Raw genomic sequence first — 24,635 nt, forward strand, 5'->3', positions numbered from 1 at the left:
TGTGTTCTCTCTCTCTCATTCTCTCTCTCTCAAATAAATAAATAAAATCTTTAAAAAAAAAAAAAAAAAGAGGGAGGCAGCTCTTTGTATTAGCAATGGTGAAAATACGATGTTCTGTATTAATAAATTTCAAAAGACAAGTGAGGTTGATGGGGGTAAAAAAAAAAGGCAGGAGAATCAAGTTGCTGGCCTGATTAAGGACGAGAACATGTTCCTCTGTGCCCTAATATAATAGGAAATATTAAACTAAAAACTCAAGGAGGTAAGAATTTTACTTCCACTCATGCATTTGGCACAGAACTGTCCAACAGAACTTTTTGCAATGATAGAATGTACTCTGTCTGGCTGCCTCACTATGGTAACTGCTGGCCATACGTGGCTACCGAGCATTTGAAACGCGGATAGTACATGTATTGATCTACAGATTCAATGCAGTCCCTATCAAAATTCTAATGGTGTTTTTCACAGAAACAGTAAAAACAATCCTAAAATTCCTATAGAACCACAAAAGACCCTGAGTAGCCAAAAGAATCCTGAGAAAGAAAAATGAAGCTGCAGGCATTTCAAATTATGCCACGAAGCTATAGTAACCAAAACAGAGTGATACTGGCGTAACAACAGACACAGACTAATGAACAGAATCCAGAGCCCAGAAATAAACCCACACATATACAATATACAATCAACCAATATTTGACATGAGAGCCAAGAACACTCAATGGGAAAGAACGGTCTGTCTCTTCAATAAATGGTGCTGGGAAAACTAAATATTCATGTGCAAAGGAACGAAGTTGGACTCCTACCTTACATCACTCACAAAAATTAACTTGAAATGAATTAAAGACTTAAATGTATGACCTGAAACCACAAAACTCCTAGAAGAAAACATGGGGTAAAATCTCCTAGACAAGGGTCTTAGCAATGATTTTTTGGACAGAACACCAAAAGCACAAGCAACACAAGCAAAATCAAACAAGTGAGACCACATTGAACTAAAAACCTTCTTTCTCCACAGCAAAAGAAACAATTTAAAAAATGAAAAGGCAATCTATTGAATAGGAAAAAAAATTTGCAAACTATACATGTGATAAAGATTTTAATACCCAAAATACGTAAAGAACTCATGTAACGTAGTAGCAAAAAACAACAAAAACCCACTATAAAATCCAAAAAAAACCAAACCCAAACAACAACAACAAAACCCTAAATAACCCTGCTTAAAAGTTGGCAAAAGACCATAGGCATTTTTCCAAAGACACACAAATGGCCAATAGGTACATGGAAAGTGCTCAACGTCACTAACCATCAGGGAAATGCAAATCAAAACCACAATGAGATACCACCTCACACCTGTGAGGATGGCTACTATCAAGAAGACAAGAAATAAAAAGTATTGGTGAGGATGTGGAGAAAAGGGTACCCTTGTACACTGTTGCTGGGAATGGAAATTGGTACAGCTCCTATAGAAAGAGTATGGCAGCTCCTCAAAATACCAAAAAATATAACTACCATATGATCCCACAATTCTACTTCTGGGTGTGTATGCATAGGAAATGAAATCACTATCTTGAAGAGGTATCTGCACCCCCATGTTCCCTGTAGCATTATTGATAATAGCCAAGACATAGAAACAACCTGAGTGCCCATCAACTGATAACCAAAGAAAATACATATTGGAATATTATTCAGCCATAAAAAAGAAAGAAATCCTGTGCCATTTGTGACAACGTGGGTGGCCCTAAAGGGCATTATACTCAAGTAAGTCAGACAAAGACAAACACTCATGTTCTCACTTATATATGGAATCTAAATTATAGAAACAAAGAGTAGAATGGTGGTTGCCAGGGGCTGAAGATGCAGTAAATGGGAAGATGTGATCAAAGGATATAAGGGTCCATTTTAAGAGAAGTTCTGGGGATGTAGATCATGGGGACTATAGTCAACAATACCTTATTCTTCAAAACTGCTAAGGAAGTAGGTCTTAAATGTTCTCATCAAAAGAAACAAAGGAAGGAAGCGGGGGGTAGGGAACTGAGGATGTGAAGTGATGGGAGTGTTAACTAACCTAATTATGATAATCACTTGGCAATATAAACATGTATCAAATCATCACATTGTATATATTAAACTTATATAATGTTAAATAAAAGTCAAGTGAACTTCCCCCCAAAAAAACTCCACAAAGATCTGAATGTGTATCCTCTGCTTTCAAACACTGCACGTAGACAACCTAACAAAGTCGGGGGGAAAAGCAAAAAAAGATATGTGGCTATTACAACTGAGGGAGTGAACTTTAATCTTACTTACTTACTGACTTAATAGTTAAATTTAAATAGCCATGGGGCTAGTGGCCACCATAATGGGTAGAGCAGATTTCTGAAAGTCCATTCTATAAACATTTTACATATATGGATTCACTAAATCCTTACAACCCTATGAGGCTGATATTATTTTATTATGCATCTTTATTGTATTTCTAAAACCTGAGGCACAGAGTGGTTAAGTAATTTGCCCCAAGTCACACAGCTAGGGGAGCAAGTGGCTGGTTCTTGAAGCAATTTAGCTGATTCCAAAGTTCTCACTCAGCTGTATGTTCCTCATAACAACATGCACTACTTAAGGAGCAAATCATGGGTAAGGCAAATACTAGAGATATCCAAAAATATTCCACATTGATTATCTGCTGACTAGTAAAAAAATCACAGCCTACCTGTTTTCCCTGTGTTTTTCATCCAGGTTTTGTTAGAAGACTCATTGTCGAAGCCATCCAGCTGCAGCTCCTGGTACTCTTCGCCGACCCGTGCATGCTGGTCTAAAATGTCTATGGGAGACTGGTGACGGCCCTTGCAGCTGACACTAGACGTGACCCAGTGCGCAGGGCCATAGGCACCTGTTAAAAGAAAACACAACTTCAATCCTCATGCCCCAAGGGTTAGCAATGGAATGAACAGGACGTAGGAAGCCAACCGCCGTATCTCTGAAGGTACATTTCCCCTCACGTTCCCACTCCAAAGATGTCAGTCCGTTGAAAACTATGAATCCAAGCCATTTGCTTGATAGGGCGATAAGACTGAGGAAAAGACGTGTTCCTTAAGATAGTTTCGCTTCTTGATTTGTAATCAAACATTTGCTACTTTATCTGTAATCAGATTAAGGAAGCTGAGCAGAAGGGCTGTCAGAGTTGTTCTCATCTTTAAAAAATCCTAAGTAAGTCTTCCAAAATAAGTAAAGCATTTATTCACAAGAAAACACCTTCCTCTGTTCAGCATGTTTTGCTATTACCAATGGTATACCAAACACAACTTTCTTATTAGCTCCTAGGAGTCTGTGAACTGGAAAAAGAAAAAAATTAAAAATTAAAGGCACCATAACACAGGATGAGAGTCATTACAAATAACGGGGCAATGAGGCAGGGTTTTCCTTTGGTTAATTGTGGAAGATTTTTCAGTTTGGCCAGAATTTGTAAATTTGCGTATTCAGGCACTCACCTCTCCCCTTCTCTTTTTTCTTTTTTCTTTTTTTTTTTTAAAGATTTTATTTATTTATTTGAGAGAGAGAGACACAGCGAGAGAGGGAACACAAGCAGGGGCAGAGGGAGAGGGAGTAGCAGGCTTCCCGCCGAGCAGGGAGCCTGATGTGGGGCTTAATCCCAGGACTCCGGGATCATGACCTGAGCTGAAGGCAGACGCTTTTGACTGAGCCACCCAGGGGCCCCACCTCTCCCCTTCTCAATCCCTCCCTGGCATAGGAGATGGAGGTATAAAGGTAAATGCAGACTGAATGCAGCTCTCATATAAATACAGGCTTTGGGGGGATATATGCTGCAAGACTAAAAGACAATGCAGCAGTGCAGAATCCTACTGGGTACCAAGTAGACACAGGCAGAGAAAACATACTACACCCGCGTGTCTGCACTACTTGGAAATGAAATAATCTGGGGGTGATGTCTATTAAGTTGATAACAAGCTCTGAGATTTTTCTGCACCCAGCCTTGAACCTTCTTGACATGACAAAGCAGAAGGGCCCATTGAAAGGAAACATCCTTCACTAGAAAGATTAACATACATCTCTTTTTAAGAATTAGATACGAAATAAGTCTAAGCGTTACAGTTTTTAGGTTTCCTAATCAATAAAGTATAATGTGTATACATATGTATATGTACATATACATGGATTCCTAAGATTTACAGCTTTAAACTTCTTCACATATCAGACAGAAGAAGATGAATGGCCAAAGTGATCTGAAGAGACCAAACCACCACCAACCAGTATTTTCGTACCTCACTCTATACCTAGCCTTGTGTGATGGAGGAACACAGACACAGAGTCTCCCTACTGCTGAATAAAAGCCCACACACCTGTGCCCAACCCACTGCCATGTTCACACAGGCCATGAATATTCCCAACTCCCTAAGCCTATATAGTTCACAGCTGGTGTAAACAATGGTCCCATGAAAAAAGAGACAATCACAGAACACCTTTTCAGTCTCAGTAACGGAAGAAGCTTCAAGGCTCCAAGAGCAATTGATGTGACCCCCTAAAAATGGTGCATATTCTTGCTATCTGGCAAATAACTTGGCCTGGGTCATTTTCCCTAATTCTCATCCCAAACAGTAGGATAAAAGAGACTATCAGAAAGAACATGCTCACTGCTTGGCAAAGGTTTAGCAACCTCAGGGCACTTTTCAAAATCATTTACAAGTGTCATAAGGCTTTCTAGAAAAAGTTAACATCACCATTTTCTTGACTGTAAGAGTCCTTACTAAAAGAAGAAACATCAAGGGCTTTTCACTCATGTTTCTTCACCTCTTGGTCAAATTCCCTAAGACTCTGATGAGTCATAAAGGAACAGAGTGTGCATTTGCATATATTCTAGCCAAACTTCATTTTCATCTTGCATCATTACATTTGAAGGAAAAAAGGAGGCGAAAGGGGACATAAGGAACGGGTCCAATTTTCCTGTCCATTCTTTAAATTTTCTTCCAGATAAATAAAGTGATTGTTGATGTGTCTCATGAGCCTCTATGTTCAAATTATGGAAACTAACGTTTTATCTTATTTTTTAAAAGATTTTATTTATTTATTTATTTTTAAAGATTTATTTATTTATTTGTCAGAGAGAGAGAGAATGAGTGCATGAACAGGGGGAGCGGCAGAAGCAGAGGGAGAAGCAGGCTCCCCACTGAGCAGGGAGGCCAATGCAGGACTTGATCCCAGGACCCCAGGATTATGACCTGAGCTGAAGGCAGATGATTAACCAACTGAGCCACCCAGGCGTCCCAAAATTTTATTTATTCATTTGACAGAGAGAGAGAGAGCACACAAGCAGGGGGAGCCACAGGCAAAGGGAGAGGGAGACACAGGCTCCCTGCGGAGTAGAGAGCCCCAGGGCTGGGCTCCATCCCAGGACCCTGGGATCATGACCTGAGCCGAAGGCAGATGCTTAACCAACTGAGCCACCAAGGCGCCCCTGGTAACTAGTGTTTTAATATCGTGTGTGTGTGTGTGTGTGTGTGTGTGTGTTGAGTTTTAGAAACTCCTTAGTACGATAAAATTATACTCGATGGAAAAAAAATGCACAGTAAAATAAATCCAAACATGTATGACTCCAAAGAAATAAGAATGCAAGCTGTCATTTGTAAAAACACAGACTCCTTATAATTGTCCTACTAATAAAGAAAAGTACTCTGCAACCTCTGAAAAGTACTTTCCATTCATATTATTTCTCAAAACCCTCTAGACATGGGTGAAATATAATTTAGCACTCTATAAAAATATAACCAGGGTTCGTACCAGTGGGATTCATTTATTCACTGGTAACAATCTGAAGATTTAAGCCGACTACATGCTTGCTTTCACACTTCTACCCAATGTACATTCAAGTGCAATTTTAATTGAAACTGATCTTCCACTTCAGATTTTAAATTAATTTTTCTTTGGAGTGCTTCATGCTCCAGACACCCTTGCCTTGCAAAAACCCCTATGTCATTAGTGGAGGAAATAGAACACTTTTCCAAGCTTCGAGGTATTGATTACCTATTCTCACATCGAAGCACCACTGCCATTCCACACTGTATAAATCTCTTCAGCGTTAAGACACTTTATAAAGTGCTGAGAATTATATCATTAATCATTTGCAGCTGTACAATCTCACAATATTGAATGCTTTGTTTTTCAGAAGTTTGAATAAATGCGTTTAAGTAAAAAACATGACACTAAATAAAGGCCATGGTTAACTTAAACCTAGTTTTGGGAAGAAAACCAATCAGCAAGAAGCCTTCTACCCTCAGGTACGACATAACCCATCTAAAATAAGAAGGAAAAGTCATTTGCACTTCAGTTTCCCCTTACTGACTCTTTCTTAGAATGAGCAGGATATGTGCAGTTGGTAGCCGGACCCATTTTCAACAGCTCACCAACTCTGACATGGCGACCTACTATACAAGGCTACCTTCTCAAAGGGGGCAGGGCGGAGCGGGAGGGTAGAAACCACAGGGCAGTTGGGCTGCCAAAAGTAATCTGCCATTCACCTGTTGAGAGTCTTGTGGCAACGAGATCTTAATGGAGACACACTGCCAACATATTTGCTGCAAGAGAATCTAACAGTGGCAGTGGAATCTCACTCAACCTGTGATGAAAAAATACTTTCTTTTTAATGAATTCCATGAGTGCATTTAAAATTCCTGCCTAAAGGTTTGATGTCATCGTAAATACACCCTTGTCAGGGAGGGCTTCCATGAGGCATACACAAGGGTCGTGTACCATCCTGGCAATGCGCGCCTGTGTTTCTTGGGACGTCCTATCACTAATGTAATTTGTCGTCTATTCCTTAATTTAATGTCTGTCTTCCTCATTAGTTCATGACGCTCTGAGAATAGCTTCCTTCTCTGTGTTGTTCAGCATTATTCTTATACCTAGAGCAGGGCCCTACCTACAGGGCGCTGCTAGTACATATTTTTAGGCACAAATACATGAATTAGAAGACGAGATTAAAGAGTTGCATAGTTGTGTCTTCTAATGACACTACAGTGCTATTATGGGTTTAATTTTATACTTTTATCTGCTGACTTCTTCCTAGTCTTCCCGACTCCCTTGGTCTCAAGAGTCAGGATGTCAACCTCCTTCCTTTCATCACTAATATGTTAAATTAGTCCGAATGTGGAGAAGGTAAAATAAGCTGCAGGTATATGATGTGCATGATGGAATCTGAGTGCAAATTTAACAAGCCCACCAAAGGCAATTACAGTTTTTTAAAGAAAGGAATGTGACAGAACTTGGCTTTTAACGCCTCTAGTGAAGCATGATTATTTTTAAGGCTCTCTTGTTTTTTTCTATGCTTTAACAGAGTTCTCTATTGAAAGAAGGTCAGTTAAAGAGCAAAAACAGTCTTGTTAATCCGTTTATCACTGTAGACATTTAAATATGGAATTGACACCTGGCTCAGCACCAGGCACAGTGCTATGAAATGGGTGCCAGCAGGTGGAGCTGCCACAGTTCCCCTGGGGTTCCCCTGGACAACTGAAGCTGCCGGAGCCTCAGTCTGCTCATCTGTACAGTGGGAAAAATTAGTGGTATCACATCAAAGGGTAGTTTTGAGGATTACATGAGATAAGCAATGGAAAGTACTTTAAGAAGTGCCCAACAATGGGGCCCCTGGGTGGTTCAGTTGGTTAAGCATCTGCCTTCAGCTCAGGTCATGATCTTGGGGTCCTGGGATGGAGCCCCACGTTGGGCTCTCTGCTCAGCAGGGAGTCTGCTCCCTCTCCCTCTGTTCTCTCTCTCTCTCTCTCAAATTAATAAATAAAATCTTAAAAAAAAAAGTGCCCAACAATGAAAACTTGGTAATGGTGGGTGGTCCTACTGCCACTGCTCTTGTGTCATAAAAACATGTCGTAGGCCCTCAAGAACTTGACTATCCAATGGAGGAAACAAATATGCAGTCCAATCAGGGGCTAGGGGCTAAGGGCTAAGGCAGGTGGATGCAAGTATTTTGTGATACACAAAGGGGGGGGGGGCCTCACCTCCCCAAGGGCAGGATTTTGAAGGTGACATTTCAGGGGAGTCACTCCTTGAAATGCTAAGAAGTGTATTGGGCTCTGGTCCTTCCCATTTTGGAGGACAAGGGTCAAAAGTACAGTTGATCCTCCGGAAAGAGGAGCTGAATCCCAGCACCAGCTGGACTTAGTGCCTAGCTTTCAAATAACAGAAAAGGCGAAGGGAAAAAGAGCAACGTCACAGTGGAGAAGGTAATCCCACCTTAACCAGGTGGTGAAGGTTACCATCACCTGTGATGCCACAGACCATGATGCACATCTTGATACATGTGGTAAAAAGGGTGCATCACCTCTGTGGGGTTCTTTCTAAAAATCCATAGCCTCTGTCTAATCATAAGGAAAACATCAAACAAACCCAAACTGAGGAACATTCTATGAAAACACTTGGCTGATAATCCTCAAAAATGTCAAGGTCATGAACAACCAGGAAAGACTGAAAATTTGTCACAGAACAAAGAAGACTAAGGAGTGGTCAAAAACAAAACAAAACAAAACTGCATGGTGGTATTCTAGACTTGAGTAGCAGAACCAAACATGGAAATGAGTGGGAAAACTCATGAGCTCTGAATGAAGTTGAGTCAGTTAATAGTAATACACCCATGTTTATTTCCTGGTTGTTCTTTGTCTATGGGGTCATTTTCCTGTGGTTACTCCAACAAGATGAAGAAATATTTACGAAACTGCTCAGAAGTCAAATAAATATCCAGATTTTATTGGATGTACTGTTATATATTTGGGGGCAGGTCTATGGCCTAACAGATAAAGGTGATGGGCATTGGTTTATAGATAATGCTGGGATTGTTGTCCTAAGCTCTTTGCATGAATTTCCACTGAGTAAAACCAAAAGAAGAGAGAGACTGACTTGAAGAAAACGCACCAAGCGTGTGGGTGATATTTCATTATTTAACGTTATATAAAAACATTATAAAGTTGGAGAAATTCACCTTTAAAAACTATAGTTAAAGAAGAACACTATTAGCTTAATTTATGGCTCATTTGTGCATTAAAAGAACCCTACTTCTACCTCTCTGGTGTACCATTAACAAGTCACTGTATTTTTCTCATTTTGAGATGCTACAATTCAGTAGACTAGCATCAGGAAGACATATTTCTACAGTAAAGTGAATAAATCACACAACTGGAGTTTAATTCCAACTGTCCTATTTAAGGCAGACAGAATTCCCCACATGAAAATAATAGCAAATACTATAAATCTGGGCTCACATCTGAGATCCCACTTTAAATTCAGTGTCTCTTTAAGGCAGATTTAACCCAAAGAATTTGATGGACATACATAAATTTTGGACCAAAAGTGAGTTATCGCGTTCAAAGAAAATTCAAATAAAAATCTGAGAGAAAAATCTAATTTTGACCCCCACTTCCAGCAATATTATTTGAAAAGCCCAATATGAAGAGATATAAATATAGCAATAAGACTTTTAAACAATTTAAGTAACAATCTCATTTAGTTACAGTTCATTATTAATACCTGACTTGAGAAAGAGATAAAATTGCTACTTTTAGAGCATATAAATCATACTTTTATCTAAAAGTGAGGAATTTCAAATATCTATCTAGGATTTGTGTTCCAAACAATGATTTCTTTAAATACCTAAGAGATTCTTTGCAGAAAATAAGCATACACCTTGAATTTATTTTACCATAATACATCTAAATACGGTTTCTGTTCACTAATGAAAAGCCATTAAAAATAATGAATTCTGTCTAAATCTAATTAAAAACAAAACTAATATACATGTTATGTGCTGTTTCTAGTCAAATATGCTTATTAATGCCTCCCTCAAGGAACTTATATTAAAAGTATTACCTGAATCCAGGCTTATTACCCTGCATCTTGTTGTCTACTTTTAACCAACAGCAACAATCCAAAAATATTAGTATTCATTTTTTACCTAATATTATAATTAATGCTTTTTCCCCCAAATCTAAAACACATCTTAAAACTATTCCATTTTTTAATTAAAAAGCTTTATGGGATTTAGCTTGCGATTCTTTTGCATTCTCCACTACCAGGAACTTAATTACCTTTTGTGCATTTATTGCCGTATATATAAAAAAAGAAAAAGTGCTAAAAAGCATTCATATTGCTGATCTCTGGTGTTTTCATTTTTTATGCATGCATAATTATGAAGTTGTTCGATGTTATTCATAGTAATATTCTAATTTTTAAGCCAGTTAAGAAAATGTAAATTTTCCTTCCCGATAATAAAAGAGTTGGGCAAATTTTTTGTTTTTAAATTTTAGGTATAAAAACTTCATTCCACCATTTCATATCAATGGTGTGTTTTTAAGGTAATATCAATAACTAACCATAACACCAGAAATACTAATAGACAGTAACACCAGACATGGGAACTACTTGATACTTTTTTTAATACCAACTATTATTCATTTAATTTCACAGGATCTCTATCTTAGGACTAGCTGTTAAAACTAGAGAACAGCACAATCTCTAAATTGAAGGTCCCTGATTCTAATCCTGATGCTGAAGATCTCCCCGGAACCTATTATATTGTCCTTAATAATGAGAGTATTACAGGGCATCTGGGTGGCTCAGTCAGTTAAGCCTCTGCCTTCGGCTCAGGTCACAATCCCAGGGTCCTGGGATTGAGCTGTCAATGGGCTCCCTGCTCAGCTGGGAGCCTACTTTTCCTTCTCCTTCTGCTGCTCCCCCTGCTTGTGTATTCCCACTCTCTCTCTCTCCCTCTCTCTCCCTCTCACTGTCTAATAAAGTCTTAAAAAAAAAAATGAGGGTATTGCATAGAGTAAAGATGCCAGTAATGACTACCTGGGAGTTCTGAGCCACAGATCTCAGGCTGAGTAGAGGCTCAAAAGGATTGGGTGATTGATTAGTGATGTCTGCATGAGTATGTGACAGCAGTAAAACAGGCACTATGCCGGCATGCAATTCACAGACTAGAGGATTCTGGTCCTTCAAAGACAAAGTCTGTAATGATGCATGTTTAGACGTACCTGGGATATAAAAAGTTGTATCTTTCACATGGAATCTACCCTCATCCAAACATGCAGTCAAAATTCCTACTAATAACTGAGATGGTTTATTCACTCAAAATCTAACAAATATTGTTTAAAGTTGGGCCAACTTCATTTTTGCTTCTTGTAGATACAACAAGGAATTGGTTACAAAACGCATCTGAGCTATTAACTACACCACCAACAACAAATCCACCAAACATCTCAAGTGTTTATAAGCTATAGGTAAATTTACTCCAGACCTGAAGCTTTCAACCTTCAGATCAACTATGTCTTCAAGCAATCAACACTCTTCACATGACAAAGATCTACTCTTTTAGAATTCTGACTGCCTTCCACAAAATTTAATATAAACATCCAAGGACGAAACTGGCCATGTGGCAGAGTGGAAAGAGCGCTGGGTAATGAAACTAGCCTTTTGACTTCTAGATCAAAGATGGCCGATAAGTTCTAACTGACATGTTAACTCCAATTGACTGTATGATTACTTATCAGTAAAGGCCAGATCAGTTAGCAATGCCTGTCAAGAGCACCAGAGAGGTAGGTGGTGCCAGTCCTGCCACAAAATTGCTCTTTTCATTCCAGTCTCAACTCTGGAAGGCAGACTTGGATGTGGCAGTGGTCAAGTCTTACAGTGATTCAATTTCCTCACACACAAAATATAAGATGGTATCTGATTATCGCTAAAACTTGTAAGAGTTCTAAATTCAGATGAACGCTTTCTGTAACACCTGGAAGAATGAACTAGGCATATAAAATATTTGTTAATAGCCTAGCCAACATTCACCCTTACTGAATACATTTCTCACTGAATACATACCACAGAGATGTGATGAGTAATAAATAAGTTACTACATATAAAGCACGTCCCACAGTACTAGGCACATAATATCTGTTCAATAAACCTGATTATGTATACTTTCTTCTGGAAACCACATTCAAACCCTAAATTCTGGAAAGCCTGACCCTGTTTCTGGCTCTGGAAATAATGTCTGATTGGTATTTGGCCATCAGTTTAATTTCATCCTCCTTAACAAGTAATTGGCTTGGGAAAGGGTGTTAACCCAGGACTAAGCCAATTAGCACATGGAATTTCCCTGATCAGAGGGAATGTTTTAGGTTGGTATGACTCAAAACAAGACTCCAGGAAGAAGTTGCTGCGGCTGAGGTCAAAGAGGTTGCTGCCTGTGTTCTCCTTTAGGATTTTGATGGATTCCTGTCTCACATGTAGGTCTTTCATCCATTTTTCAGTCTATTTTTGTGTGTGGTGTAAGGAAATGGTCCAGTTTCATTCTTCCGCATGAGGCTGTCCAATTTTCCCAAAACCATCTGTTGAAGAGACAGTCTTTTTTCCATTGGACATTCTCTCCTGCTTTGTCGAAGATTAGTTGACCATAGAGTTGAGGGTCCATTTCTGGGCTCTCTCATTGATCTGTGTGTCTGTTTTTGTGCCAGTACCATACTGTCTTGATGATGACAGCTTTGTAATAGAGCTGGAAGTCCGGAATTGTGATGCTGCCAGCTTTGCTTTTCTTTTTCAACATTCCTCTGGCTATTCGGGGTCTTTTCTGGTTCCATACAAATTTTAGGATTATTTGTTCCATTGCTTTGAAAAAAGCTGATGGTATTTTGATAGGAATTGCATTGAATGTGTAGATTGCTCTAGGTAGCATTGACATCTTCAGAATATTTGTTCTTCCAATCCATGAGCATGGAACGTTTTTCCATTTCTTTGTGTCTTCCTCAATTTCTTCAATGAGTATTTTATAGTTTTCTGAGTACAGATTCTTTGCCTCTTTGTTTAGATTTATTCCTAGGTATCTTATGGTTTGGGGTGCAATTGTCAATGGGATCGACTCCTTAATTTCTCTTTCTTCTGTCTTGTTGTTGGTGTATAGGAATGCCACTGATTTCTGTGCATTGATTTTATATCCTGCCACTTTACTGAATTTCTGTATGAGTGCTAGCAGTTTTGGGGTGGAGTCTTTTGGGTTTTCCACATAAAGTATCATATCATCTGCAAAGAGTGAGAGTTTGACTTCTTCTTTGCCAATTCGGGTGCCTTTTACTTCTTTTTGTTGTCTGATTGCTGTGGCTAGGACTTCTAATACCATGTTGAATAGCAAAGGAAGCAAGGGCAAAAATAAACTATTGGGACTTCATCAAGATAAAAAGCTTTTGCAGAGCAAAGGAAACAGTCAACAAAACCAAAAGACAACCAACAGAATGGGAGAAGATATTTGCAAATGACATATCAGATAAAGGGCTAGTATCCAAAATCTATAAAGAACTTATCAAACTCAACACCCAAAGAACAAAGAATCCAATCAAGAAATGGGCAGAAGACATGAACAGACATTTTTCCATAGAAGACAACCAAATGGCCAACAGACACATGAAAAAGTGCTCAACATTGCTCAGCATCAGGGAAATCCAAATGCAAACCTCAATGAGATACCACCTCACACCAGTCAGAATGGCTAAAATTAACAAGTCAGGAAACGACAGATGTTGGCGAGGATGTGGAGAAAAGGGAACCCTCCTACACTGTTGGTGGGAATGCAAGCTGGTGCAGCCACCCAGGAAAACAGTATGAAGGTTCCTCAAAAAGTTGAAAATAGAGCTACCCTATGACCCAGTAATTGCACTACCGGGTATTTACCCCAAAGATACAAATGTAGGGATCTGAAGGGGTATGTGCACCCCGATGTTATAGCAGCAATGTCCACAATAGCCAAACTATGGAAAGAGCCAAGATGTCCATCAACAGATGAATGGATAAAAAAGATGTGGTATATATATACAATGGAATATTATGCAGCCATCAAAAAAAAACACGAAATCTTGCCATTTGCAACAACATGGATAGAACTAGAGGATATTATGCTAAGCGAAATAAGTCAATCAGAGAAAGAAATGTATCATATGATCTCACTGATACGAGGAATTCTTAATCTCAGGAAACAAACTGAGGGTTGCTGGAGTGGTGGGGGGTGGGAGGCAATGGGGTGGCTGGGTGATAGACATTCAGGAGGGTATGTGCTATGGTGAGTGCTGTGAATTGTATAAGACTGTTGAATCTCAGATCTGTACCTCTGAAACAAATAATACATTACATGTTAAAAAAAAAAAAAAAGAAGAAGAAGATAGTAGGAAGGGGAAAATGAAGGGGGGGGAATTGGAGGGGGAGACGAACCATGGGAGACTATGGACTCTGAGAAACAAACTGAGGGTTCTAGAGGGGGGGGGGATGGGTTAGCCTGGTAATGGGTATTAAAGAGGGCATGTTCTGCACGGAGCACTGGGTGTTATACGCAAACAATGAATCATGGAACACTACATCAAAAACTAATGATGTAATGTATGGTCATTAACATAACATAATAAAATAAAATTTAAAAAAAATTTTAATGTTAAAAATAGTTTGACCTTAGTATTTAGAGGAAGAATATTAAACTAATGAAATCTAAATGTTATTTTATGAATTGTTATAATATTTGGGTTCCATTGAAATAAATATTTGAATTATGATTTGCTTAGTTACAAATTTTCATAAATAAGGGAAATTCTATGATGTTTCATTTTTATTTAATAAGTCTGAAATTGCTTCTATATGGCTAATTTGTATCATTTTGACTTTTAATAAAGATATTAAATATACATAATGGAAAAAAACCAAAAAAACAAAACTCCAGACTTTTGCTCAGAGCCTGAGGGAAAACCTACTCTGCTCCCAGAATGTGAATGAACAAGAGGAAGGGAGTGAGCTGAACTGCAATCAACCAGAGGCCAAAACTGACAAGTATAAAGGCCAGAGGAAAAAGATGAAGGAAGGGAGGGAGAGGGAGGTGAGGGGGAGAGTTGGGGAAGGGAGGGGAAGGGAGATGAGTGGAGAGAGGGAGGGGAGGAAAGAGGAAGGGAGGGAAGGAGGGAGGAAGGACTGGAGGGAGGAAGGAAGCAAGCCTGATCAAACCACTCCTGAAACTTAAATTTCACCTCTAGACTTTTCAGTTTTATATGCTTTTGTGTTTACAACAGCTTGAGTAGGCTTTCTGCTATGTGTCACTGAAAAATACACGATATAATCAGAGTATCTGTTCAAAAAGACCAACAATTAAATAATTAAATGCTTTTTCTACATTCATCCCTAAGACGAAAATGTCCAATTATAAAGATAAAAATCAGAAATACATGCTGGATAGACTACATAGAAGGATAACATCTCCTGATCCGCCTTCCTTCCTGCGTGTCTAGCTATCCTCTTTCCCTGTAGGAGAGGGTTTAAAGATCTCATTTAGACAAAAGGAAAAGGGACAAACTCCGAAGTCCCTTGCTGTAAATTTTTACTCTTGGTAACGGAAGAGTCAGGGGTAAGAATCCCTGAAAGCCTTCACTGGAACAAGCTGCCTCTCACCAAAGGCTTCTGCCTCAGACACAAGCCACAGTACCATCAGTAGGTAGGGAAGACCCACCGGGGTCACAGCCACATCCCACCAAGGAGACAAAACCGACAGTTGAGGTCTGGCTCAGACAAGGCTTGGGGGGGTCCTTTTTCTCACCATGACTCTCTAATGCCAGCATCACGCTCCACATGCTCAGGAGAAATCCCAATCATGAATAGGAAGAGGGAAAAATTCCCAAAGTTTGGTGTTTGGGAGGGCTAACAGTCTATATAACAACCCACCAACATAAGGGCTGAGAGGGAAAGAACAAGAAATTAAAAACAGTTTTATGAGGCACTCACTCAACAGCTGAGGGGCCTGGTGTGGAGGGGGGTGTGTGGGATTGGGAGGCACTTCAGAGGGTGCAGACAGGATGATTAACACGCTTCCCGTGGCAACTATAAAAGGAGGAATGTATGCTCTAAATGTATTAACTATTAAATGCTATCTGGGAGAATGTCTAGACATAAAGCGACACATTTGTGACGTAAAGCCAAACAACATGACGGAGCCCATGTCTCTGGCACTGTGAACATTTCACTATAACCTGTAATTTTCTCTATTTCAATAACTGTAGAAGTGTAAGTAACTTCCCATAAAGGGGATCAAGAAGGAAAATTGGAGGGATTTAGCAGAAGTGACAGTGACAAGAACATCAACAACTTCACTTGCCCTAGTCAGAGGAGTCTTCGCGAACCTAGCCATCTGAAATAGCACTCCCATCCACATTCCATTTCCCTAACCTTGTTCACTTCTCTTCCTTGTAAGTAGTCCATGAGAATATAAGCTCCATGATGTCAGATCTTTGTCTATTTTGTTCATAAGGTCCACAGAAGATACTCAATAAATAAATATCTGTTTAAAAGGGCTAGGATGAGGTTGAGGCACTCACCAAAACCTCGGCTACCAAGTTAAATAACATTTTAATGTAATATTTTAAAGTTTAAAATGTATGCCAGGCATTGTGATGACAAGTTCTGACATTTTTATCTTCTTTGATCCTTTCAACACCTTGTGTCAAGATATGTGCTAGTCTCCCCGCTTTCACAGATAAAGAAATTGAGGCTCAGGAGAGGAAACTTACCCTCACATAGTAAGTGGCAGACCAAAGAGTCAATTCCAGATCTATGGGACTAACCTATAAACTACAAGAGTTTGCAAAGTAGGACATGCAGGCCAAATCTGGCCCACCCGTTATTTTTATAAATAAAGTTTTATTGGAACATAAAAAATCAATGGAGACTTGCTAAGGAAACTACAGCTATTACTTAATACTATTCAACGGTTCAAAAGCAGATAATCTTACTCTAGGATAAATTCCAAATGGATCCAAGGTTTAAACACTTAAAGAAGAAAAAGCACAAGAACCAGTTGTCGGGCAATTTGTAATAGGAAAAACATTTCTACATATCATGTATAACCCCAAAGTCAGAAAAGACTGATGAAATCAAATATGTTAAACAAATATTTAATTTTCTGATTCCAGAAAGCACATAAGAAACATCAAAAGATGAATATCAAAAGATGAATAATCATAAAAAACATCTGCAATTCATACCACAAAAGGGAAAATTCTTTAGCATATACCTTCTTTAGAATACTGAGATTCTAGAAATCAATAGCCTCAAAACCCATATAAAAATGGGAAAAAGCTATGAACCAATAGTTCCAAGAAAGGAAATACAAATGGACACTTAATGTAGGAAAAGTTGCTGTGCCTCATTAATAATGACAAATACAAATTAAAATTTTATAGATGCATTCTTTCACCTACTAAATTAGTAAACATCAACATGTTTGATTACACACTGTTAGCAAGGATGTATACAAATAAGCACTTTCATTTATGGCTACTGAATGACTGATACAATCTTTCTCAAAGAAAATTTGGCAATAAAAATTAAAATAGCCAATGTGCACTCCTTTGACCCTAGTGTGATTTCTACAGATACATTTACATTTGTACAGGGTTAAGGTTAGTCATGGCAGCATTGTTGGTAATATCCAAGATTGGAAACACGATAAACAACCATCACCAAAGGGCTAGTTAACCGAACTAGGGGAAATCAACAGCAATGAATAGTATGGAATGGGAGACAACAAAGAAGAGAAAGAGAGCTCTTTAAGCTAAAATGGTAAAACTTGCAAGTTACTTTTTTTTTTTTTTTAAGGTAAACTCTACACTCAAAGAACTCAGGACCCCAGAGATCAGGAGTCACAAACTCTACCAACTAAGCCAGCCAGGTATCCTCCAAATAACTTTTTTTTTTTTTTTTGGTGAAAAAACTGCTATACATTATAATCATGCTACGATTTTCTTTTAAAAATGAAAAGACCATATATATATATATTTATTGTATGTACATAAAATGCCTTCAGAACCATATTTAAGAAACCATAACACTAGTAAACGAAGAGGAAAAGGAATGGGAGACTTTTCACTTCTTACTCCTTTATGATCTAGGAAGATATTTATTTTTAGAATACATGTTGTAGGGGCGCCTGGGTGGCTCAGTCGTTAAGCGTCTGCCATCGGCTCAGGTCATGATCCCAGGGTCCTGGGATCGAGCCCCGCATCGGGCACCCTCCTCCGTGGGAAGCCTGCTTCTCCCTCTCCCACTCCCCCTGCTTGTGTTCCCTCTCTCGCTGTGTCTCTCTCTGTCAAATAAATAAAATCTTTAAAAAAAAAAAAAAAAGAATACATGTAGTACTTCTGTAATTGACAACAACAACAAAAAAAACTTATTTAAAAAAACTTGGACACATACACTTCTGAGATCTAGACCTCCGAATATTCTCAGTGGACTCTGGAACTCCTGAGGTCTTAATATATTACGGCATGCACTCTGAACAGGGGTGATATTGGGTGAAAGAAAGTTTGTTCTTGGGGGCAAAATGTTACTTCTTAGCTTTAAAGCACGGATATACATCGAATCCATAATCACATACACAGTCTGTGTTTACTGATGTTACTAAAATTTCATGGACTAGGTACGATAGGGATAAAAATGTCTAAAAAGGCTTCCTGGAGGAGTGGACAATAATAGAAAACAAGGTTGAGAAAAGAAAGTACTATGCAATTATGTGGGCAAAAAGAATCCTTGGATCTTTTTCCTATGATTGTTAAGTCAGATCCTAAAAAAGCAGATATTCTATTTTAACCTTAAAATGAGACAACTATAAAAAGAGCCAATGTTATTGAGAAGTCATTATGTTCCTCATCGTTACTTGCAGTGGCTATTGCGGGTCTTGAAGTTGTGATTTGAACAACAGTCTGTACAATTTTTCCATACAGCCGCACTACCTGTTGCTTCTCTTCTGTATGGTATTTAATTTCCACCCATCATTCCCGCCTCTCAGGAGCTGGGGAGATCCTGATTTTGTCATCTAATCTCAGTGCTGTGCCTCCCGCCAGCATGCCATTCGCAAATTTAATAAATCCATCTCGTCCATCAAGTTGTTGATAAAAATACTCAAAAGGCCAGAGCCGAAGATAGAACTTTCCATCATTACAGTGGTGCATTATCCAGAATTCCCTGGGAAGAGTTTTTCAATCTACTATGAATCCTCATTTCTCCATCTCAACTCTGAGAATATCAAGAGATAGTCTGTCAAGGCTCCCTCTGAAATCCAGATACCCATACTGGTTGTACCTGAGAATCTAGTAATGTTTTCAACACACGACAGAGCTTACGACAGGAACCTCCCCTTGCAGAACATTAGGACATCTGAGGGCAGGACACAGTTGAATTTCCTTGCCCTTGTTACCCACATCTGGCAGTGTAGCCATTTAGGATAAATAAGCAATGCAGGACATAAATAGGGCATATAAGGGGAATATTAAAAAGAGCCAATCAGGAAAGACACAGAAATGGTCGGCTCTCTTGTTTTTTATTCTGTCAAAGATGTGTGATCAAAAGAAAATGTCTGATGGGGAATTTCATAAATCTCAAGAATCACTATTATATTTTAGGAATGAAATTGATTATTGATGAAGAATAAACAAATGTAGGGCGCCTGGGTGGCTCAGTTGGTTAAGCGACTGCCTTCGGCTCAGGTCATGATCCTGGAGTCCCTGGATCGAGTCTCTCATCGGGCTCCCTGCTCGGCAGGGAGTCTGCTTCTCCCTCTGACCCTCCTGACCCTCCCCCCTCCATGTGCTCTCTCTCTCAGTCTCTCTCTCTCAAATAAATAAATAAAATCTTTTAAAAAAAAAGAATAAACAAATGTAATTCTGAGAGTTATAGATGCGAGCTAACTATATTGACAGCAAGAAGGCTGCAGTCACCATAAAGAAAAAAAACAGCATCCTATAGAAAAATACCAACAATTTTAGGGGCGCCTGGGTGGCTCAGTTGGTTAAGCGACTGCCTTCGGCTCAGGTCATGATCCTGGAGTCCCTGGATCAAGTCCCGCATCGGGCTCCCTGCTCGGCGGGGAGTCTGCTTCTCCCTCTGACCCTCCCCCCCTCATGTGCTCTCTCATTCTCTGTCAAATAAATAAATAAAATCTTAAAAAAAAAAAAAAGAAAGAAAGAAAAATACCAACAATTTTAAACGGTAAGTGCACTACAACTTCATCTCAGGATTTAAGTGGCAACATGTGGCAGCCCACTGACGGCCGTGGGGATGATGGAAACAGTGCTCCCAAATGCTGAACCAAAGACAAATGCTGGGCTTGATGCACTGGAGAAGTTCAAGAAAAATAAAATCCACATACCTGAGCCTTCAAATCAGCACCTTCAAGAGTGGAGGTCAAAGAAACTGTGTTTTGAAAACAATGAAAACAGCCACGACCAGTCCTAAGACAGGACACTGTTACCAAACATTGCGCTAAGTTCTTTACAAGAATCATATCACCTAATCCTCAAATCCATCAAAAGCTGTAAACTTCACTATTATCCCTATCATACAGACGATGCACATGAGGGCCACAGTGGTCCAAGACCACTTCCCTAGTAAAAGCAGCTTTTAACCTCCCCTCTTCACACCCATTCTTTACATATAGCTTAATATTTACAGGTCACTGACAATGGACCAAAGTCCCTGGATTATTTTTTTTTTTGTTCCTGGCAATACTATTCCCACTTTACGGATGAAGATATTATGCCTAAAAAGGTTACTTTGTTTGGTATTTAGATCGCACCATTGAGCAAAAAGTGGAACCAGTATTCAAACGCAGGCACTTGGCTCCAGAGACTCCCTTCACCCTTTAAATATCCTGCTGTAGTAATATTTTAATGGGTAGACACTTCTGGGCAGTTCTGATGTAAACCGAATCTGGAGGTCAAATTCAGCTTGGGTTGCATGGCTAGAGCCAAAAAGCTGCTCCACAAAAGGACTGAATGTCTCAGTTAAGGCCATAGATTGGGGAGAATAGCCTACTGGTAGCTTTGACCTTGGTTCCTCAAAATCAGCAAATAAAGTATTTATCAACATCAAATGTATTAACATTTTCAATAACACCATGTGTTTCTAGTTGGAGCACAAAGCTAAGTAGACAGATACAGGTAAATGAAGTGAGTAAGCAAGGACTTTTTGTTGTCTACAGGCAGCCATTCACAGGACAGAAGGTCCCATAGTTACCATACTACATATCACAAACATTGCAGAATTAAGATGGAAGGAGAAACTGATGGGAAAAATTACATATACAACTAATTAAAATCACACGTCCTTTTGTATTGAGAGGGTCTTCCCTACTTAAGGAATAAAAGGTTTAACAATATTTTAAAACAGTATTAACCCACTTTAAAGAAAACAGAGGTGAGGCATCACAGTAAATAACTATATTTCGATGAAAAGAAAAAGCTTTGCTTGAGGTGTGGCTGGTGGTGCTGGTTCTGTAATTTTTCCACGAGTTGATTAAGTATCAATACCGTGAGGTATACTAGGTATGATATTAAGAAAACAAAGCACAATTTTACAGTTATATGGTGGGACTCCTATATCTGGGACTCTTCAAAGAAAAGAAGAAACCAAGCACTGTTTAGATAATACAACGAAGAATCTTACTTGGCAAGATGCAGAAATAGGATCAAAAAGAAACTGAAGGACCCATACCTTGTGACTAAGCAGGAGACAGACCATACATTTTCCCTCTGGGTTTGAGAACTACAGCCCGAGGTAAGTAGATGTCGATGCCTGTCCACCATACTGATGAACTTTGCTGGAATTTTTTTAGTTTAGGAGCTCACATCCCAGAGAAAATGCTTAGTGATTTCCAAAACAACAGGATCCCGGTTGTGAAAAACACGCTCTCTAATTAGCAAATTAGAAATCCCTTCCTTGAAGATAAAACTGCTAATGCAGACAAAGCCTCAATATAAAATAATCATATTCAGAAGATGCTGGGCAAAGAGGACGAAACATACTCTAATCAGCTTTCATTCTCTTTGCAGCCTTAGTACTCAACCGTAGGACCACTCTTTACGGGGGAATCTAGACCTTTTGGGTATCGAGGTAAGAGAGGTTGTTTTCATTTATCAGCATTAAAAATTCTTCCCAAAGTGCTCCAAAAACACCTAACTCAGAAAAACAAGGGGGAGAAAAGGACTTGATTAGGAACAGACATTTCTTTAAGCAGTAGGTTCTTAACCATGCTTACTGGATCATATGAACAGACCTCTAAACCACTGTGATTCTGAGCAAACTTAAAGTAATGTACGTAATATTTTACTCTGAATTTGCTTTACAATAGGTTAAACTAGGGCTGCCCCCCTCTCTTTGTGTAAGATTCTAAAGAGAAGCAAATTGGTAGACAACAAGAGAAATCAATCCAATTACTCCCCTGGCTGTTCCCATACTCCATCAAAATCAATAGTGAGTAAAACTTAACACCCATATGGCTTTTGGCCTGAAGTCCTCATTTGCCCACAAAGTCCTGAGCCCCCAAGGGCATGCAGGCTCCTTCTGAGACTAGGGGTGGAAAAGGAATCAGCAGTACCTTCAGCCTCACACTTCTCTGCAAGCTTGGAAAGCAGCTGTGGTGAGTGCAAGTGTTGATTCTGACCCCACAGACAGGCTTAGGCAGAAGCTACAAGCCCATGGGGGCATCGGATCACAAAATCCCAGTCTTGAATCCATCTGTCTACTCCACATCTTTACTAGTGATTAGTGAGCATCTCAGATTTCACATGTGCAATCCTGAAGTTCCAGATCGTTCTTCCAGCCTGAACTTCATACAGTGTGGCCTCCACCCTCTTATTGGCATCCTTCAGGTACTCAGGACAAAAATCTTGGGGTCAACCCTCACACCTTCTTTATATGTTATTCCTCAGATACAGGAGCAAATTCTAGGATGTACCTTCACAGCAGATCCAGAAGCTGACGTCTCCCACCTGCTCCCACTCCTGCCTAAGCTGCCATCACGTCTCCTATGGATCACTGTCATTGTCTCCGCCCCTGACTCCCTGACTCCCCCGCCCCTGACTCCCTGACTACCCCTCACCTCCTTCAGTCTGTTATCAGAACAGCAGCCAGTGATCTTGTTAAAACATAAGCCATTGACTTAAAAACCTCCATGAGCATCCTTGCTCATTTAAAGAAAAAGCCAAAGACCTGAAAAATTGTATACAAGGCGCTACGCATCTGCTTCCTGACCCCAATTACCTCCCTGATCATAGTTCCCACTTCTGTCTGCCTTGATCCCACAATGGAAGCCAAACAGGCCTCCTTGCTGTCCCTGAACATGTCCAGCATTTTCCTGCTGTCCTCTCTGCCTACCCAGGGCAACAAGTAACCCCTCACCTCCCCCTCCCCGAGACCGTTCCTCACCTGTCACTTTTTCATGGAGACCTGCTCCACCACTCAAATTACGTCCCCAGCTCAACGTGCTTTCTTCCTTTTATTTTTACCTCCAAAGCCCTCACTTCCTAATATTTTAAATACTTGTTTTGTACATTGTCTGCTATCTGCTCACTGCCCCCACCGGAATGCAAACTCTATAAGGGCAGGGGTCTGCCTGTTACATGCACTGTATATATACACAGGTCAGGAAATAGTCTACCAAACATAAATAAACAACGATGTGGTTTCAGTTTAAAATAGACAGGGTTTTAAACAACTTTACTGAGGTATAAGATATATGCTTAAATTCAACCATTTCAAGCATACAATTCAATGATTTTTAGTCAATTTATTGAGTTATACAACCATCAACACATTCCAGTTTCAGAACACCTCCATTACATCAAGTGATTTGGATAGAAATTTGTAACTGGAAAGTACCTACACCACCTCTCCTCCCTTGTGCTACAAGGCAATCTAACTTCTAGGAATACGATTTTTAATAAAAGTAACTTGGTCATGGACCGCTGTTACTCATCATTTTATGATTTCCTTTTGTTACAAGATGGAAGCATTTTTTTAGTTTATACACAGTACCCAGCACCGTGGGATCAATGGAAATAACAGAGGAGTAGAATTTGAATTGTGTTCTTTTACCAGAAAACACGGGGTAACATACACAGGAAATCAATATACAAATATGGAGTTCCTGGCATTGTCTCTGCCAAATGTGGAAAAGATTTTCTCCTCTTGATATAGTACCAACGGGACTCGGTTCCTCCTCAGTGGGCTCTCATTCAAATTCAACCAGACGTGTCCTTCCATGACGGTGAATCTACAATTAGCAACCTTCACTTTTGGAAACCAAGGGCTCCTTGAAACTACCACTCGCTAATATTTGAACCACCCCGGGACATTAATAAATTAACCGCAGGAGACAGAATAAATAAAAAATTAATCAACATCACATAGTTAGCCTTAGGGTTTTAGAAATTGTAGCCAAAGTGGCAGGTATAACTTCCCACACATGAGCTAACTTGAGTCAAATTCATTTATTGGGGTTTCTCCCCCTAACCTGCCATTGCAGACCTACCAAGCTCAAAGCCAAGATGTAAGTGTCACTTTAAGATTCAGATTCAGATCCTAAAATTTTCATAGAGAGCTCAAAATAAATTCTGAACATCGAACTTAAAAATCACAATTAAGATACCACTAGTAATCTACACTTACTATTGATTATATCAAGCAACCCCTTCTAATCCCAAAGGTGTTTTTTCCCTTGCATATTTACAGAAAATTTGTTACACATTAACAACTAGAATTTCAAAGCAAAACAC

The 24,635-nt window shown here is 39.4% G+C and overlaps 1 protein-coding gene across 2 annotated transcripts in view; it reads right to left on the minus strand.

The window, feature by feature from the left end:
* PTPRG (protein tyrosine phosphatase receptor type G) overlaps window positions 1-24,635 on the minus strand; it is a 701,884-nt gene that overhangs the window by 286,505 nt on the left and 390,744 nt on the right. For both annotated transcript variants that reach the window (XM_021695223.1, XM_044921263.1), the window contains exon 3: window positions 2,711-2,890. In XM_021695223.1, coding sequence (XP_021550898.1) covers window positions 2,711-2,890 — 180 coding nt within the window. The remainder of the gene's footprint in view (window positions 1-2,710; window positions 2,891-24,635) is intronic.

Source organism: Neomonachus schauinslandi, chromosome 1 (genome assembly GCF_002201575.2).
Source record: "Neomonachus schauinslandi chromosome 1, ASM220157v2, whole genome shotgun sequence".
NCBI classification, from domain to species: Eukaryota; Metazoa; Chordata; class Mammalia; order Carnivora; family Phocidae; genus Neomonachus; species Neomonachus schauinslandi.